Source organism: Ambystoma mexicanum, chromosome 2p (genome assembly GCF_040938575.1).
Source record: "Ambystoma mexicanum isolate Mex_15411 chromosome 2p, UKY_AmexF1_1, whole genome shotgun sequence".
In the NCBI taxonomy this organism is placed as follows: Eukaryota; Metazoa; Chordata; class Amphibia; order Caudata; family Ambystomatidae; genus Ambystoma; species Ambystoma mexicanum.
Window position 1 is genome coordinate 899,354,760 of NC_090923.1, and position 19,964 is coordinate 899,374,723.

General features: G+C 51.8%; 1 protein-coding gene across 4 annotated transcripts in view; it reads left to right on the plus strand.

The window, feature by feature from the left end:
- Positions 1-19,964, plus strand: part of CLASRP (CLK4 associating serine/arginine rich protein) — a 1,024,175-nt gene that overhangs the window by 65,089 nt on the left and 939,122 nt on the right. For all 4 annotated transcript variants that reach the window (XR_011302052.1, XM_069644604.1, XM_069644606.1 and 1 more), the window contains one exon: positions 17,067-17,187. Coding sequence is in view for 3 of the 4 variants with exons in the window: in XM_069644604.1 (XP_069500705.1) it covers positions 17,089-17,187 (99 nt within the window). In the remaining variant the exon portion in view is untranslated. The remainder of the gene's footprint in view (positions 1-17,066; positions 17,188-19,964) is intronic.

Below are 19,964 nucleotides of genomic sequence, written 5' to 3' on the forward strand. Positions count from 1 at the left end.
CTAAGCACCGTGAGTCCACTAAGTCTACTGCCCCCGGGAGCGCCGTTTCGGCAGCCTCCCTAGCGGCCAGGGCGCGTCTTAACGTCTCCAGCGACTTCAGTCAGCGCTGAGGAGCGTCGTTCAAGAGGAAGTCGGACCATCCGGGCAAACTCGAGGAGTACCCAAGACCTACCTGCAGGAGAAGGCCAAGGGGAATTGGGGTGCCGACCCTCCCCCTAAGGAGAAGACCAAGCAGGATAAAGCGTCCGGTGCGCCCAAGGCCAAACGGGACAAGCTGCCGTTACTGACCGTGAAGGCTCAACCTTCCATCAAGAGGGTAGTGGCGTCTCTCGCGAAGGCCGCCGAGGCGGATCCGCAGGGCGCATCCACGAAGGCGAGGGTGTCCCTCCCAGGAGGCAGGCTGCATTCCGGCCCATAGAGAAGACCCTGGAGAAGTAGATGCCGGTCATCTCCCCGAGACCGTCCCCTCTGGAAGCAAAGAGGGGTGGGAGGAGGGGTGGGGGAGGCACAGATGTCCTCCAGGGCACAGATATCTCCTTAGAGGAGGAGCTCATCTACCTTCAAACCATCCAGGCGGAGGAAAACGTCGGGAGCAGGCCCTACGACGAGCGTGACGATGAAGGTGGCAGCGAAGATACCGTCGAGGAAGAGCAGCAAGGCGACAAGGGACTGGGCACCCTGCCGGCTCCCCAACTGCCTATTCCGCCTCAGCTGCCGCCTAGAGATCTCCCAATGGACATTCGCTCTTCACTGCAAACTCTGGTCTCTGAGATACAGACAAGGATGCTGATCGCGCCGGCAGTCCCTCCCCAGGTGACGGAGAAACCACCGGCCAAGAAGAGGGAAGAGGGAAGAGGGAAGAGGGAAGAGGCACCCTCTGCCTCCTTGCCACCCCTCGCCTCCCTCTCCCTACCCCGACGGATGAGACTGACCCAGACTCAGCCTGTGGAGGCTACACCAGTGGTGGCGACCTCGGGGCTCAGAGTCTCCCTGCCACCTCGGAGGGAGTCCTCTTTTGTGCCCATCGATAGGACCCCCGTGAAATCCCCCGTGGGGAAGAAAAAGGGGGGGCAGGGCGTCGGCGTAGATTCGGCCTCAACCTCGGAGGAGGAGCTGGTCGAAGTCTTAAGCCACGGCCTCGGCGTGGAAGAAGACCGGCCCGTCGGGATGGATCCCGACGCAGGTGACGACGACATCGTCGAGGGTACCGACGGGGCCCCTGATCGCCCGTCGGATTCCCCTCTGCCAGCGCCGCGAGACAACTCGGCGGCCATTTTGTTGGCTATACAGTCCTTATGCTCAGAGATAAGGACGAGACTACCGTTGCCGACGGAACCTCTCCCGTCGGGGGACCCAGAACCGGGACCTTCTGGTGTTCCCCCTACCAAGAAAAGAAGGATCCACCCTCCGCCTCCTTTTCAGCCGTCGCGCCCCTTCCAGCCCTCCTCCCCGTCCACCCGAGGGGATGATACGGGGACTGACACGGCAGTGACGGGTACGGACGACGAGGTATACGACGAGGATGTACCGTCGTCGCCTCCCACCATGGTTTCTCCGCCCGACGAGATTGGATCGTTCCACTCCATGATCACCAGGGCATCCGAGCTTTTCCAACTCTGCCCTGAGGAGAAGAAGAAGGAAGGTTTCCTTTATCAGCGGCGCGAGGCCAAGAGGAAGACGGTCCTCTCAGTGCCTCTATTGGACGACATTTGGGATGAGGGCCTCACCCTCCTCAAGAACCCTTCCACGACGCCAGCTAGAAGAGACCGGTACGAGAAGAAGTACCGGGTCCCGGACACGGCCCCCCTGTGCCTCTGGGCGCAGCCTACCCCGGACTCCGTCGTCTCCGCGGCGGCCAGGAAAAAAGCGGGGGGGGGGTGCGGCCTCCACATCGACTTCCCCACCGGACGGCGAGGGAAAGAAATTGGACGCTATGGGACGCAGAGTCATCTCGTCTGCGGCGACGACGATTAAAGCGGCCAACGCCTTGGCTATCGTGGCCCGCTACGACAGGGAGCTCTGGTACAAACTGGCTCCCCTGCTGGACTTCTTGCCGGACGACAAGAGGGCAGAGGCCCTAGAGATCCTGCAGGAAGGTGAGGTGGCTTCGGACCACGCCATTACCGTTGCGACGGACATCGCCGACACTGGGTTCCGCCAGTTGGGCAAAGGTGTTTGCCTTAGGCGGCGTGGATGGCTCAAGGCTACGGACTTCCGTCAAGACGTTCAGACCAGAGTCCTGGACATGCCCTTCGATGGGAACAACCTGTTTGGGAAAACAGTGGACGATTCCCTTCAGGCCATTAAAGCGGACACCGAGATGTCGTTGTTGTTCTGCAACAACGACGGACGCCCTTTCGGAGCAGCGGAGGCAAGGGCGCCTCCAAAAGTTCCGGCGGCGGTTTCTCCACCTACCGTCAAGCGGCCCGCTCGTCGGCTCAGGAGGCCTACAGAGGACGAGGCAAGTCTGGCGGACCCCGCCGTCGTCGCCAAGGAGGTCAAGGCGGCAAAGCCTCGTCGAAGCAGGATTGAACCGACCGTGGGGTCGGGCCCCCACCGAAGCACCCCGGTGGGAGGCCGGTTGGCGAGCTTCGTCAGCGTGTGGGAGTCCATCTCCACCGACCGTTGGGTGCTGGACGCCTTGGCCCGGGGCCACGCGCTCGAGTTTCAAAGAAGGTGTCCGCGCGTCCCCCCCGTGGCCAGGAAAGAACTTCACGTCCCTCAACTTCTCCTGGAGGTAAAGGCGATGCTCAGGAAGGGCGCCATCGAACTCGTCCCAAAGAGGCTTCGGGGCTCCGGAGTTTACTCGAGATACTTCCTCGTGAAGAAGAAGACGGGGGATGGCGCCCCATCCTGGACCTGCGACGTCTGAACCCATCCTAAAGGGGCACCGAAAATTCCTCAGGTTTGTGGTCCAAGGGCGTCACTACCAGTTCAAAGCCCTCCCCTTCGGACTACGGTCGGCACCCAGGGTATTCACCAAGTGCCTTGCACCGGTGGCGGCACAGCTGCGCCGCGAGGGGATCCACGTCTACCCTTACCTGGACGACTGGCTCATCCGAGCCAAGACGAGGGAGCTCGCCGTGGATCACACGGCAAGGACCGTCCAACTTCTCACGGACCTGGGATTCTCCGTGAACTACGCCAAGTCTCACCTGGTACCCGCGCAAAACGCACGGTTTCTGGGAGCGAAGCTCGACACAGTGTCCCTTCTGGCCTCCCCGTCGGAGGAAAGGACCAGGTCCATCCTGGGCAAGGTACAGCGGATGTTGGTTTCCGACGCGGCCAAGGTGAGGTCCATCAAGTCCCTCCTCGGAATGATGTCTTCTTGCATCTACCTCATTCCCATGTGCAGGCTCCGGATGCGCCCGTTGCAGGAGTTCCTGGACGCGCGCTGGATCCAAACGACGGGCGGCTTCGAGGAGAGGATCACACTCGACGAGAGTTTCCGCCGAGCGGTCCGGTGGTGGGGCATCCGCGCGCATCTGACGGCGGGCATGGACTTCCAGACCCCAGACCACCAGGAGACAGTGACCACGGATGCCTCCCTGGAAGGGTGGGGAGCGCACACCGAAAATCTGCACGCGAGAGGCCTTTGGCTCCCGACGGAGAAGTCCCTCCATATCAACGTCCTGGAGCTCCGTGCAGTGTTCTGGGCCCTCAGGTCCTTCCTCCCGTCCCTCAAGGGCAAGGTGGTGAGGATCTTCACCGACAACACCACCACCATGTTTTACATCAGGAAACAGGGCGGAACCAGGTCCCCAGCGCTGTCCAAGGAGGCGCAGGACCTGTGGCATTGGGCCGTCGCCCAAAGGATGTTTCTGGTGCCGTTTCATCTGGCAGGGATAAAAAACACCATCGCCGACTCACTCAGCAGGGAGCTGCGCTCGTGCCACGAGTGGGAACTACGGCAGGATCTAATGGATCGCCTCTTCCGATGGTGTGGCACACCCCAGATCGACCTGTTCGCGACGGCGAAGAACTCCAAGTGCCGGAGGTTCGCCAGCAGGTTTCCCCAGGCGAGGAGCATGGGCGATGCTTTCTCGTTCCCCTGGGAGGGCCTGTTCCTCTACGCGTTCCCTCCTTTGCCACTGCTAATCTGGCTCGTCAACCAGCTCAAGAGGTCACGGTGCAGGATGATCCTTGTCGCACCTGCGTGGCCGAGGCAGATATGGTTCCCGAACCTTCTGGACTTGTCAGCGTCCCCGCCAATCAAGCTGCCGGGGGACGCGGATCTACTCTCCAGGGAAGGAGGCGCCATCCTCCACCACGACCCGAAATCGCTGAACTTGCAGGCCTGGCTCCTGCAGCGCTAGAGTTTGGAGGATACGACATACCGGCCGACTGCAGAGAGGTTCTTGCAAAGGCCAGGGCGTCCTCGACTCTTAAATGCTACGGACACAAATGGAAGAGGTTCTCTGTCTGGTGCCACGCACAGAAGATTAACCCTCTACGGATTACGGCTCCCCAGGTACTGCCGTACCTGCTGACGCTGGCCAAAGCTGGACTGGCACACGCGTCCATCAAGATTCATCTTGCTGCGATCTCCCGATACACCAGAACCACGGGCCGGACGTCCTTGTGGTCTCATCGTCTGGTGAAAGAGTTCATGAAGGGGCTGTTCAGATCGTTCCCGCCGGTGAAGGCTCCGGCCCCGGCGTGGGAGCTCAACGTGGTGCTGACCAAGCTCATGGGACCTCCGTTCGAGCCTCTGCACTCGGCCCCGTTGAAGTTTCTGTCGTGGAAAACAGCATTTCTTGTGGCCATCACCTACGCACGACGGGTGGGAGAGATCCAGGCCCTTTCCTGCAAGGCCCCGTACTTGACTTTTCACGACACAAGGGTAGTGCTCAGGACGCACCCCTCCTTCATGCCCAAGGTACCGTCGGACTTCCATCTCAACGAACCCTTGGTGTTGCCTGTGTTCTTCCCGTCGCCTTCGTCGCCGGCTGAGAGGACTTTGCACTCGCTGGATGTGGCTAGAGCGCTGAAGTTCTACGTGGACTGCACGAAGTGTTTTCGGAAGACGTCACAACTCTTTGTGAACTTTGGACCTGTCAATCAGGGGAAGGCTCTCTCGAAGGCTTCCATTTCCAGATGGCTCTCCGGCTGTATCATGTACTGTCATCGGTTGGCAAACCGACCGCTGCCTGGCCGTCCGAGAGCCCATTCCACCAGAGCGATCGCAGCTACCACGGCGTTCCTTTCTGGTGTGCCCCTGCTGGACATATGCAGGGCTGCTACGTGGAGGTCGACGCACACCTTCACGAAATTCTACTGCGTCGATCGGGATTCCAGGGAGGAGTCCAGGGTCGGCCAAGCAGTGCTGCGCAACCTGTTCGCCTGAGGTGAGCCTGGTGAGGAGGTAAGATGCTTAATGTTGAGTTTGATGTAATGCTTAATGTTGAGCCTTTGCCACCTCCCGTGGTTGTGCATGTGTGTACTGCTATGTATTCTTTATTCATGAGCATGTGAATCCATGCCAGACCCCATGCTGGAGAAGGAACAAGTTACTTACCTGTAACTGTTGTTCTCCAGCATGGGTCTGGCATGGATTCACATGCGAACCCTCCCGCCTACCCCTCTGCGGCTCTTCACTTGGTCATACTGCCACTTCACGTGCTTCCAAATCTGAAGATGGCTGCCAGAGGCGGTGCTTAGGTAGAGGGCAGTCATTGGCTGTGGTCAGTATGACGCAGAGACCAGTGATTGGTTATTACTACGAAAGGCAGATCAGAAACGAAACTGATACTGGTTTTTTCTTTACCGAGGATTCCCAGCCTGACGACGGGGAATATTCATGAGCATGTGAATCCATGCCAGACCCATGCTGGAGAACAACAGTTACAGGTAAGTAACTTGTTCCTTCACTCAATCTCCAGAGCTTCGGAACTCTTCCAGCTCGCTCCAGAGGAGAAGGAGGGCTTCTTGTACCAATGCTGCGAGGCGAAGAGAAAGACATCCTCTCGCTCGGTCCCACTCTTGGATGACATTTGTGACGAAGGCATGTCCCTCATGAAGAACCCTTCTACGGCCCCGGCGAAAAGGGATCGCCTTGAGAAGAAGTACAGGGTGCAGGAATCTGTGCCCAAGTGCTTGCGGGCTGGTCTGTCGCCGGACTCTGTGGTGTCTGCAACAGCCAAGAAGAAGTCATCGGGCGCTTCTTCCTTGGCAGCGTCCACCCCTCCGGACAGCGAAGGGAAGAAATTAGATGCCATGGGACGACGGGTTATCTACTCTGCGGCCACTGCCATCAAGGCCGCCAACGCCCTCGTAGCGCGCTACGACCGAGAGCTATGGTTCAAGATCGCTCCCATCCTGGACTTCCTCTCCGACAAGAGGTCGGAAGCGTTGGAAATTTTGCAGGAAGGCGAGGTGTTGTCTGACCATGCCATCACGGTGGCCACGGACATCGCTGATGCGGGTTTCCGACACATGGGCAACAGCGTTTGCCTTCGTCGTCATGGCTGGCTCAATGCCACTAACTTTCGTCTGGATGTTCAGACAAGGGTTCTGGACATGCCCTTTGACGGAGACAACCTCTTCGGAAAGGCCGTAGATGAGTCTCTACAGGCCATCAAGACGGACACCGAGACGGCACATGCTTTGGGCATTCTTCAACCGCGATGGCCGTCCTTTCGGACCTCAGGAGGCAAGTCCCAAGGATCTTCCAAAGGTTTTGGCAGGAACTCGTCTTCCTACCACCAGCCCTCCCGCTCCTCGGCCCAGGAAACCAACGGGGGCATTTCAAGGCTTTCAGAGGAGGACATCGTTGTCGCCAGGGACCCCAGGGCGGCCCTTCGATGTCCAAGCAAGATTGAACTGTCTGTGGCGTCGGGCCCCCACCCGTGCACCCCAGTGGGAGGCCGGCTGGCGAACTTAGTCATCGTGTGGAAGACCATCTTCACCAACCGTTGGGTGCTTGATGCGCTTGCCCACAGACACACCCTGGAATTTCAATGGAAGTGTCCCCTAATACCACCGTTGGGCCGGCAGGAAAACCGCGTCCTTCAGCTGCTGCTGGAGGTTCAGGCCAAGCTAAAGAAAGGCGCGATAGAGCTCGTCCCAAAGCGGCTCCAGGGCTCGGGAGTGTACTCGAGGTGGTTTTGTACAAAAAGACCTTATCTAAACGGTCGCATGTACAAAAGGTTCTACAAATGCTAGTGCCAAAAGTTTGAACTTTTGGTGCTAGCATTGCAGGTAAGTTTAAAAAAAATAATAATAAAACGCGGGGGTATCCCCTGCAACACCCCGCTTACTATATTGTGTGGTATAATGAGCGGGGTGTTGCAGGGGACAACCCCGCAGCACACCCGCGAAAAAAGAACAAAAACATGGGCTGCGGGGGTGTCCCCGCAACACCCCGCTCACTATACCACACAGTATAGTGAGCAGGGGTTAGGGGGAGGGAAACCCTGCAGCCCCCCCGTAAAAGGGAAAAAAAAGAAGAGGGCACTGCAGCGCCGGTTCCCGAGCACGGAAGTGAAAGGGAACTGGCGCCGCAGGGACCCAGCATGAAGAGAAGGTAAGTGGGATTTGTTAATGTTGGGGGGTGTGTGGGTGGGGGTGGGGGGTGCGTCGTGGGTGGGGGTGTGGTTATGGACGTATGTTCGCATGAGAAAGATGCAAACGTTTGGTAGTTCGCACCTTTCTCATGTGAACATTCTGGCTGTAGTAAATTCAACCGCAGTTGGCTCACGTGGATTCACTCGAGGTACTTCCTCGTGAAAAAGAAGACTGGGGGCTGGAGGCCCATCCTCGACCTCCGCCGACTAAACAAATGCATCAAGTCCCAAAAGTTCTGTATGGTCACTCTTCAGCATGTGCTCGGACAGCTCAAAGAGGGAGACTTTTTGTCGTCGCTGGACTTGGAGGATGCATACTTGCACATTCCAATTCACAGGGGACACCCCAAGTTTCTGCATTTCATCCTTCAAGGGAAGCATTATCAATTCAAGGCCCTTCCCTGGACTGAAGTCGGCGCCCAGAGTCTACGCCAAGTGCCTGGCACCGGTGGCAGCACATCTACGGCTACAAGGGATTCACATCTACCCTTGGACGACTGGCTCATCCGGGCCAGTTCAAGGGACATCGCCGTCGACCACACGGCGAGGACCGTCCGCCTAGTGATGGATCTGGGGTTCTCGGTGAACTGTGCAAAGTCCTGCTTGACTCATCGCTTGACTCCATCGCAGGACACGCTGTTTCTGGGAAAGGACAAGGTGGTACGGCTCTTCACGGACAATACCACCACAATGTTTTACATCAGGAAGCAGGGGGGCACCAGATCCCCCATCACTCTCCAAAGAGGCACAGGACTTTTGGCACTGGGCCATCGCCCACGGGATGTTCCTCATTCTTTTCATCTGGTAAAGAACACTGTCGCCGACTCCCTCAGCAGGGAGCTAAGCTCTTGCCATGAGTGGGAGCTTCGGCAGCACCAAGTGAACCACCTGTTTCGCAGATGGGGCAATCCCCCAAATCGATCTGTTTGTGACAAATACCAAGTGCCGGAGGTTCGCCAGCAGGTTTTCCCCAGCCGGGGAGCATGGGGGACACATTCTCATTCTCTTGGGACGGCCTGTTTCTATATGCGTTCCCTTCGTTGCTGTTGCTTCTTCGACTCATCAATCAACTCCGACAGTCCCGGTGCAGGATGATCTTTGTCGCACCAGTGTGGCCGAGGCAGATATGGTACCTGGACCGTCTCAGAATGTCAACGTCCCCTCCAGTCAAGCTGCCAGTGGTCGCGGATCTTCTCGCCATGGAAGGAGGCGTCATTTTTCACCATGATCCAGGGTCTCTGAACCTGAAGGCCTGGCTCCTGCAGCGTTAGAATTCGGTGGCTACGATCTCCCGGCGGAAGTTCTCGCCAAGGCTAGATCATAGTCTACTTTGAAATGCTACGGATTTAAGTGGAACAGATTTGCTGTTTGGTGTTCCCAGAAGATCGACCTGCTGAAGATCAAGGCTCCTCGGGTGCTTCCATATTTGCTGCTGTTGGCCAAGTCGGGGCGGTCCCACGCTTCCATCAAGGTTCATCTGGCAGCTATCTCCCGCTACACCAGATCCCGAGGACGACCATCCTTGTGGTAGCACCGCTTGGTCAAGGGATTATTCCGCTTGTTCCTGCCAGTGAAGGCTCCGGCCCGGCGTGGGAGCTCAATGTAGTGCTTACTAGGCTCATTGGACCTCCGTTTGAGCCTATGCATTCTGTGCACCACTCAAGTTTTTGTTGGGGAAAACTGCTTTTCTCGTGGCCATCACCTCCGCACGACGAGTGGGAGAGATCCAGGCCCTCTACTGGAAACCACCTTATTGACTTCCCACAAGACGAGGGTGGTGCTGCAGGCTCACCCCTTCATGCCCAAGGTGCCGTCGGACTTTCGTCTAAACGAGCCCTTGGTGTTACCAGTGTTTTTTTCCCCGATGCCTTCGTCGCTGGCTGAAAGGACTTTGCACTTGGTGGATGTAGCTAGAGCGCTGAAGTTTTATGTGGCCTGCACAAAGAGTTTCCAGAAAACCTCCCCTTTTTGTTAACTTTGGCCCTGTGAACCATGGGAGGCCCTCTCCAAGGCTTCCATTTCCAGGTGGCTCTCTGGCTGTATCACTCACTGTCACCGTTTGGCAAACCGACTGCTACCTGGCCGTCCCAGAGCCCATTCCACCAGAGTGATCGCTGCTACAACTGGGGTGCCTCTGCTCGACATTTGCAGGGCTGCTAGGGGGAGGTCGACACCCACCTTCACAAGATTCTAGTGCGTCAACAGCAATGCCAGGGAGGAGTCCAGAGTTGGCCAAGCAGTGCTGCGCAACCTGTGCTTGAAGGTGCGCTTGGGGAGGAGGTAACGGATGCTTATGTTGAGCCTTGCCACCTCCTGTGGTTGTGCATGTGTGTACTGCTATTTATTCTTTATTCATGAGCATGGGAATCCATGATAGACCCCATGCTGGAGAAGGAAGAAGTTACTTACCTGTAACTGTTCTCCAGAAGGGTCTGGCATGGATTCACATGCGAACTCTCCTGCCTACCCCTATGCGGCTCTTCTCTTGGTCCTACTGCTGCTTTACGTGCTACCAAATGTGAAGATGGCTGCCAGAGGAGGGGCTTAGGTAGAGGGCAGTCATTGGCTGGGGGCATTATGACCCAGATCTCAGTGATTGGTTATTAGGAAAAAGACAGTTCAGAAATGAGAACAGATGTTTTCTTTACCAAGGATTCCCAGCCTGACGACGGGGGAATATTCATGAGCATGTGAATCCATGCCAGACCCATGCTGGAGAACAATGGTTACAGGTAAGTAACTTCTTCCTTCACTGACGAATGGGAGTGAATTGCCACAGACAGGCGGGTTCAAAGCACAGTGGGTTTTTGTATAGAGCACATGTGAAAACCGCAAAACCTCACACCGCCAAACAGTAATAAATAAATAAAGACATCTTCAGTCTCTACAAGGCTAAGTTCAAACCCTTCCACAGAAGGGGCTGATCGGACCAGTTCCAAAAGGTCCAGAAAACTCTGGTATCTACTTCTGTATTTCCTAATGCCAAAAAGAACAAAAGATCAGACCAGTGTTAGACCTGCGCCCACATGTGCGAAACCACAGCAGATCAGGATGACCACATTACAAGAAGTAATGAGGGGCTGGGTCCCAACATTGGACATGCAATATGCATACTTTCATATTTCAATGTTTTCAGGCAATTGAAGTACCCAAGATTCAAAGTGGACAGATGTCCTCTTCAGTTCAAGGTAATCCCATTTGGGATTTCTTTAGTAGCTCATGTGCTCACAAGGGTATTGGGGGCTCTGGCAGCACATCTATACTGTCAAGAAATCCCAATCCCAGTGTACATTTATTGGTTCATAACGGGGAAAATTCCCACGTTATTCTGAAGCGCACAATCTCCTCCACCAGCTCGGATTCGCGATCGGTGCTCAAATCCCGCCTAGTCCCGATATGTTCAAAGTTCTTCACAGCAGTCCTAGATACAAAAAGAGAAATATCTTACCATTCTCAGGAAATTGTGTTTGCTCTTCAGCAGTGGCCCACATAAGATTTTGAGGTGGGAGTATTTTACTCCCCATTTTTGAAGTTTGAGAGTAAATGTGATTTCAAGAGTAAAAATGACTTTTCTCCTCTGCAAGAGAGTAAAATGTAACATCCAGCCGACGTGTGCAAAAACCATGTAAATAATTACTATGCAGCAGCTTTCTGTATTGTGACAGAATACACCTTCATTATTTCGCTAAGGTCTGGCCATTTGATCTCTCCTGTATATATTTAAATGTTGAAAGCACAAAAACCTAGCCAATTGCATAGTAAAGCAAACATGAATTGTGTTGTGTGTTTTGAGGTTCGATAGCAGAATTGTCTTTTGATGTTTAATGAAAAGTCCTAATTTCCTGGAGCTATTACTACCTAATGGTATGCCAATGTTATGATACAACAGTGCAAAGAGGCAAGGACTCAATGCAAAATGTTATATCTGATCTCATGGTCAAATAGTTATTTTTCTGATGCTTGTGAATCTGCTTGGAATCACATGCTGTGCGTATAGTCTGATATCTAGTGGTATTCGCGGTGTATTGCATCTTTTTTTTTGAGTATCAAAAGGGGACGTAGACATGGGCGTTCCTGTAGCACTATCCCTAACTGATGACTGGATCATCACCATTGACGGAGTAAGAAATCTCATCCCACCAAATCTTTTTCTGCAAGTGGAAAGAAAACTGGGGTCTCTCCCTCGTTATCTTGTAAAATTTCCAGACAGAGCAATAAGAAGTAATTTTTTTGAGATTAAGACTCAACATAGCCCACTCCGGAGACGTACTGGCCAGAAGAGACCAGGGCGACAAAGCCATCAAACTTTGCGATCCTCCGAGCCACCAATCCCTCAAACATCTGTTAATGGAGTGTGAGGGCACATGGGGAAATAAGATCTTCGTTGCTCAGAAGATTTGTGGCCAACGAGGAGAGCCTAACGTGTGACCTGTTTTGGGACAGACTAATTGCAGGCCAAAAAATCATGCTCACGGCTACAATTGTAAAAGTTTTAGAAAAATGTTCTATACTTTCCAGTTCAAAAGCCATGAGCTAGATATAGAGGCATAATGATGGCCTCGCCCAGTCTCAGCTAGGTCGCCCCTGGTTATTCTGAGTTTTTTTGGGGTCTTCACTCTTCAGGTTTCTGTTTTCTGTTTTTTGTTTTTTGTTTTAAGGAGTTTTTTCTTTCTTCTTGTTTTTTGTAAAGGTCTTTCATGTAAAACCAAAACAAATAAATAATAATAAAATAAAAGTAACACTATCCCTAAGGAATAGGGTTTCAAGTTCTCGGAACCTGAACAGATCTACGAAGATCCCTATGGTCAGGAAGACTATCCATTTGGCCAGCACACGCCGGACCAGTGCACAGATTGGGGTCAGGATCAGCCTGTAGAGGAAGCACCTTGGCTCTTACCCACTACAACTCCAGACGGATCCTGCATCCTTGCCTCCACAGAGGCAAGCTTCACCTGTTGATGATCAAATGGACTTTAATGCAATACTGAAGAGGGCTGCATAGCATTTCCAAATTGCCATGCAGGAAGCAGTACAGGATACTGACTTTGTAGAAGACATCCTGAATCCTGAAGGAGAAACCCCCCCCTCGAGTCACGCAATCCCACTGCTGAATTCCATCAAGAAGTGCCTCGCACCTTTTGTTGTCCCCTTCCCTGTACAAGGGCTGTCAACCCAACTGTTTCGCCCCTACCCTTCTGACCCGTTGTACATCCAGGGGCATGCCACTCCAGACTCCCTGGTCGTTACTACTACCGGGAAGAGGGCCGGGGTGCCATTGACTCCTTCAGAACAACATTTGTTTGGAAAGCTGTGGATGATGCCTGAGAGACGGCTAAAAAAGAGCGCGACACTCACGTCTTGACCTTCTCAGCGGGGAGGTAACTCTCGCTGTTCCTTTTCGGGGGAGAAATCTTTTTCACGTTCTCCATCTCCAGTATGGAACAGTGGGTAAACCATGGTCCCCCAGGACCGGGGGCAGCTGGCACCAGTCAATACCAGCAGACGGGTCAGCGAAGAGGCAGGGGTAGGAATTCCACCCCAAGAGCCTCCCTGGCCTCCGCTTAGAAATGACTCTCCAGTCCGGAACCCCTACTGGCCCTCCCCGGTCGGGGGATGTTTAACATCTTTCCTTCACGCATGGGAGTGCGTATGGATATGAGATGGAGGTAGAATTTGTCTTAGTTCTTTTAGCTAAGGTAAATGTCACCCCCTCTGGACCAGACACCTTCCGATCTACTTCTAGCGCTTTGACATCAGGAGACCCTTCTGCACGAAACCAGACAAAGGAGCACTGCCAACTTCCCCGACAGTTGGATCGTTGAAAGATACCTGTTCGTCGGCCAGTCTGCTAAAAACTTCAACACCACCGTCACGCCCCAGAGACATGAGTACTTTGGCGCATTAGGCGCGTGGAATCCTGCTCCCTTAAGCCAAACTATGGCTGGGTGATCTCCCACCAGGGAGCCGTCCACTGGTGTGTGGCCGGCTGATATGGCTGACCTGTATACTCCTATTGTCCTGAAGGCTTTGCCCTCGTGTAGGTGGTCGGGCAGAAAATTGAGGACTGACACTACAGGGGCAGAAACTGAAGGAATACCTCTTCTTGCACACCAGCTTTCCACCCTGCGCCACGCCGCAGCTCTTGCGAGTGGATGGGGGCCCAGAAGTCCGAAATGAGCCTGGCTCGAAATGCCTGGCAGAGCCCATCTACTCACGACACCCTGGTGGCCATCAAAAGCATTGCCTGTCTCCCTCTCGGAGGATACTGTCGAGCTGGGTCCGCGAGTAATTACACGTCTGACTGGAGAATCTTCAGTAAATCCGGGGAAAGTTCCAACAGAACTAGAAAGCAGACTTTTGACTCCTACACGAGTGCTACAACCACTATCACTTTCTCCCTGGACACACTTTCACCAGTACCCTGTTCAATATCACGAACGGGAGAAATGCGTAATGTATTCCCCTGCTCCAGTCTTGTAAGACTTAGTCTGTCCCGCTTGCTCTGGGGGTCTAAGCTCCAGCTGAAGAACTTGGACATTAGATCTATTTGCGTCCAGGCTCCGTGCGCAATCTGAATCGTTCTCCACAACTGATCTAGCTCCCGGAAGAATTCTTTGTCGAGCTTCTAGTCGCTAGAGGTTCGCAAGATAACCGGAATTCCAGTCTGCTACTACATTGAGAGACCCTCGGAGATACTTGGCCGTGACTGAAATCCTTGCCTGCAGGCAGTAGTGCCAAAAGTCCTTCGCTAGCTCTGCAAGGAGTCTGGACTTCGTCCCTCCTAAGTGGTTTATGTACCGGACTGCTGAGATGTTGACCATCCTTAACCGGATGCAGCAGTTCACTTTGTCTCTCGCAAATGCTTTGATTGGGAAGACCCAGCTAGTAGTTCTAAACAGTTTTCTATGAAGTGCTAGCTCCCCTGGAGCCCATTTGCCCCCCCCCCGCCCCATTTGTAGTACCCGACAACGGCTCCCCAGCCTGCTCTGCTGGTGTCTGATTCTATGATCAACTCTGTACAGTCTCTGAAGATGGCTTGCCCATTCCGTGCTTCTATGTTCCATAACCACCAAAGCAATTCTGTACGCGAATCTTGACCGAGAGGAACTAGTTGGTGATGGCTCAAGCCCTGCTGCAGATGCTTGATCTTCAGCCTCTGGAGGGCCCTGTAATGCAGGGGAACCAGGAATATCGCCTGAATCGAAGAGGCTAATAGTCCAACTATCCTCGCTAAGGAGCCGAGGGACAGGACCTCCTTGCCGAGACATGCTCAGAGCTATTTTTGATGTCTCAAATCTTCCTCGCCGGAAGCTCTAGCATTGCTCTCCTTGTGTGTACTACAAAGCCGAGGAACTCTATCCTCCTGGAGTGGGACGTGTCTGACCTCTTGTTCACTAGAAACACCAGAGATGCTAGGAGATTGGTCACCCATTTTACCTGATATACCAAAGTCTAGCTGTTGTCCTCCATCAAGAGGATGTTGTCTAGGTAAATTATTATACGGGTGCACTTCTCCCTGATGGCTGCCGCAACGAGTTTCATAAGTTTGGTGAATGCCCAAGGGGTTTACGCCAGGCCGATGGCAGAGTCTTGAATTGCCAGAATCGCCCTTCACACCAGAATGCTAAGAACGGACGATCTACGAGCGTCACCGGAACTGTCGGGTATATATCCTTTAGTCTATCCTGGCTAACCAGTCATCTTTCCTGAGAGTGTCCGTTAGCTGGTGGATGCCCTCCATTTTGAAGTGCCTTTTATACTACTCAGCCGTTCACTCTCAAGTTTATCACTGGCTGTACTTTCTCCTTTCTGTGTACCAGGAACATGTTGCTGACAAAGCGGGCCGCTGACTCGTTGCATCGCTCTATTGCTTCTTTCTCCCTGAACTGTGTGAGCTCGTTATGGAGGCAGGCTTCTTCTTTCTCTGACCTGGCCATGATGTTTGGCCTTGCTAGTTGGGATGGTGTCTGTACTCTAGCCTGAACCCCCGAGTAGTCTTAACACCCAATCATCTCCGAAAAGCATGCTCCAGTTGTGTCAAAATTGCAATGTCCTCCTGCCTACTGGAGCATGTATGCTGCATCTGTTTCTCACCTAAGGCATGTCCTTGGGCCCTTCCTGCCCCACTCCCCCTACGTCCTCTGTAGTTTCTTCCTCTGGAGGGGAAGGAGTCGTCTTGCTGCCTGCACTCGCAGTAATGAGCTCCAACGCCCTGGGGTCTTGGCGAGGAAGCGAAACGACCAGCTGCTCCACACCCCCACCCCACCCACCGCCCCGATACCAGCCAGTCCTAGCAAAACTCTACTGGGGAAGATCTATTTTATGGGTGATTGAGCTTTCTCCAGGGAGGTGTATGTCCCTACAAATCTTCCCATCTCTGTGCCGAAGCTTCTCCAAAGAGGAGACCCTGCGCTGCTTTGCTTGCTTCATATGTAGCCTGACTGCCCAACATGGAATCTATCTTTAGCAGGAGGCTCCTGTGCCTCTGCAAAGAGATGGCACAGTTAGCGTTCCCCAGGAAGCGGACTGCTCTTTGTGCCCAGCTAGCTAAGGTCTCTACTGGAACCTCCTCTCTGGTGTCACTAGCTCTTTGCGCCATGTCCATAATGTGATCTGACGGCAAGACTTTGCCAGTGTCTGTCACTGAACTGACCAGAAAGGACCAATAAACACTACCTCCCTTTAATTCGTCGGGTACGTGGATAGTGCGATTTGTGACTCACGCCACATTGTAGATTGTTTTTCGTATCTAGTATAGGGAAAAATAAATGTGTTGCAGGTTACCTATAGAGATACAGGATTGAGCACATTTTGCCACCCAACTCTACATAGGTTTTACTGTACCTGCTGGTAATCTGCATGAACACCCTCCGTTATATCCCTATGCACACCCTTGTTTATTGAACATACTGCTGTTGCTATGTATTTTCATCCGCCCTGCTTCCATTGTGAAATTCGCAATTGAATGCTTGACCACAGCTACCACAACGTCTGTTTTCTTGGGTGTAGGAATTTGACTCCTCGCCTGAACAGACTGGGAGAATCCTCAACGCGTCTGTAGCTGATTACATTTTAAATCTAGTTACATGTTTACCATTGTTCCCTGCTGTGAACATTATGATGTACACCACCATGAAATGTGCAGGTCATACTTGGACCTGCATAATTTCCTGTATCATTTGGGGTTGGCAACGCCAAATGAATACTACAGATTTTAATGGTAGCTGGTAACTTTAAAAAAAAAAAAAGTTTTTTTTTTCCTTCCCTGCTTTAATTTAATGCACTATAACGTTTGAAGTTGGGGTTTGTTTAAAAGTAGCTGATTGCATTTTTGCAGTTTGTATTCCCTGCCGTCCCAATGCAATCTTATTTTTATTTTCTGAAATCCCATTATCTGACTATGCACACTTTTTGGGATGTTGCATGTCCAGACATCTTAGTGACATACATTTTCTCTGGTAAAACCTTAACGCAATAAACTTTTATCCTGATTGTCTACAGGACCGTTTAGCAAAAGAACAGAATGTGGCACGAAGCCCGGAAGCATGAGCGCAAGCTCCGTGGGATGATGGTGGACTACAAGAAACGAGCTGAACGCCGCCGAGAGTACTATGAGAAGATTGTAAGTGTATATGCTTGTCACAACTAAATGTTTTTATTTACTATTTTGAAGAATGCATGTTGGGACATTTTGGAGTTCATCTAATAAAGTGCTCGAGCCATGTTGAAGCAGTAAAGAAATTGATTTTCAGTGCCTCTCGTGCTTGCTCTCGATTTGTTTCTGAACCATTGAAAAAACCCAAACATGAGATCCATTCACCAAGCGCCGAGGTCAGCAAACCCTGTAGCTGGAAAATCTGCATTCTATTCGCAGAATCATATGCTAGTTCTCAAGACACTTTTGCAGCTTTCCCATCTAATTCAACAGGACCCCCTGGATATCTTCTGGCTGCTTTGAGACCCTTGCCTAATGTTTATGAGTAAGTCCTTTTTAACCTCACTCCCTTGACTCATTTTGTTTTGGGAGCACTGGTTAGTCTGTATGACTACCAGTGTACAGGGACACTGCCCCTATTTAAGTCAGTTGTGTAGCACTACTACATCCAATCTAGATTGTCGTTAAGTTGAATCAAGTTTCCCCAGCCTCCCTCCCCCCGACTATATAGCCATTTATCTCATACTTGGTGTTAGGAAGAATTCTCATAAATGTGCTAATTCCCTTCACCTTCGAGACCCCCAGCAACTTTGCTGGAATTTGAGGACTTGATTTTTTTTACCTGGAAAGAGTGTGAGCCTTTTCTTCCCACTCTCATGTATATTGATGGGTGTTTTACACTTGTGTTCTTTGATTATGGAGTTTTCGATAACTCCATAGGCATCATCTTTTCATGTGTGTTGCACATCACCTTCAGTGCAGTGACACAGGGATGTCTTTTAGATTTCCCAAAAGTTTAGATACCTTCTCTGGGATGAACTACTGTTTCCCATAGAATGTAAAGTGAAATTGACTTTACTAGTCTTTCCAAATTCCTAGACCCAGCACACCATCTTACATTGGAGTGCTGGAGGGTTTACATAGTATCCCCTGTGTCTAAATACTCATGAAACAGTCAAATGCTACCCTTTCCTACTGAAAAGGCTGGTGGCAGTGGTTTTACAACAAACTACCATGATTTTTCCCAACTGCTAACACCGGTAGCTAAAAATCACGGGAGGCATGTTTTTCAAGATGGCACCTTAAGCCCCTTTGTTTAAAATGGGTCCCGGTCTTCTTTTTTCGCTGTTTCTTTTTGGAAAGGTCCTTCTAGAGTTTGTCTCTGCGTGCCAAACCAGGTTTGGTCCCTTTGTTTGTATGCCTTTGGCAGGCTTCAGGACTGAAGACCACCTCTGGCGCCGAGTGTCTTGGGTGGGCAGGAAGTGAGGGAGGTGCCCGAAACTCCCTGTGCTTAGTCTTCTAAGAGACCCAAATGCACTCTGGCGTGATTGGCTGGCTGACTGTCCGGCAAGGACAGCCACCCTGCTGGGTGAGTGACAGCTATGCTAGAATGAAAGGGAGAGAACTGTTTAAAAGGAGTCTCCTGGACTGGAAAGCAGAGTCGACCACTGGAACGAAAGAACCGAAGAAGAGCTGGAAGAGTACGGCTGCTGCAACTCCTGGACCGTTGGTTTGCCCGGTGAAGCCCTGCTGCAGGTCCGAATTGCCAAGTTAATCTCGACAGAGAAGCCCCTTCAAGGACGACTTCTCCCTTTTGAGTTGGTGGGACCAATCAACTTGTAAGTCACCTGGATACCATTCTCAAGGCTGGTTAGGATTAACCAGTGAGAGGGACACCAGCTTGTGGGCTTGAATTACAGCTATTGGAACTGAAGTGACTCCATCTAGTCAGCGTTTTCCGACGATCCCATGCAGTGCAGGAGCCTCCCGACCTCCTCTCTTGTCCCCACGATTGAGGCTCAGGAACGGCGAGATCTGCAGGAACTGCCAGGAACCAACGTTTTCAGCTACATTTTGTTCTTATTTAGGTACTGTGCCAACCCGATTGAGAGAACTTACATCTCGCAGTGAAAGTTCATGGAACTTTCGCAATTTACAGGCCTAATCAGCTTGTGACCCAACATATGATTCTTTTTCATACAAACTACTTCTGAGAACTTTTGCAAAGACTTTACCGTTTACTACAAGAACTGCTCTATCCTATCCAAGACACTAGTCCATTGACTTTGGCCTAAGCCTATTGAACTGAATTGAGTCCTCTAGTGAACAAACTATTTGCACTGCCTAAAGAAGGTATTTTTGATCTATTCTGCTAAACTTGTGCCTTTTACTCGGAAATGCCATTTTTGTCCTATTTCAGGGGAAACTAATTTACTCAAATTTATTGGTTCAGTACTGAAGTGTGTTTGTGTATAATATTAAGTTGCCTCCTTCTAGTGAATGTTTTCTAAATGATTGTGTAATAAATTAATAAGTGTTTGTTTTTACCAAGAAACATTGAGTAGAAGTGTCTACTTGAACCACTGTGATTGAAAGACCTCTGTGTAACACCTTGTACTTCTCACATTCACGCTTGAGAAAAGCCTTGCTGCTCAGCTCGCTACCAAAAACTGTGTGGTACAGACTTATACAAAAGGTTGGTTTGGCTTACACTTGTAGTCCTAATTGTATGTGGCGGTCCAAGAGGGTACTGCATGCAATTCTGCTTAACACTTAGTGACGCACAGTCAGGCTAGTGGCAGTTGTAACTTTTTATTTTACACTTTTTGGGTACACTCCTGTACACCTTGGGTTTTTAAATTATTATTCTTCTTATTTTCTTTTCACCACATTGCCACCGTTTTTCACTCAAGTATTCAAAATGGCTGTCCATTGTTATTTAAGCCCTGTAGTTGCTTCACTGT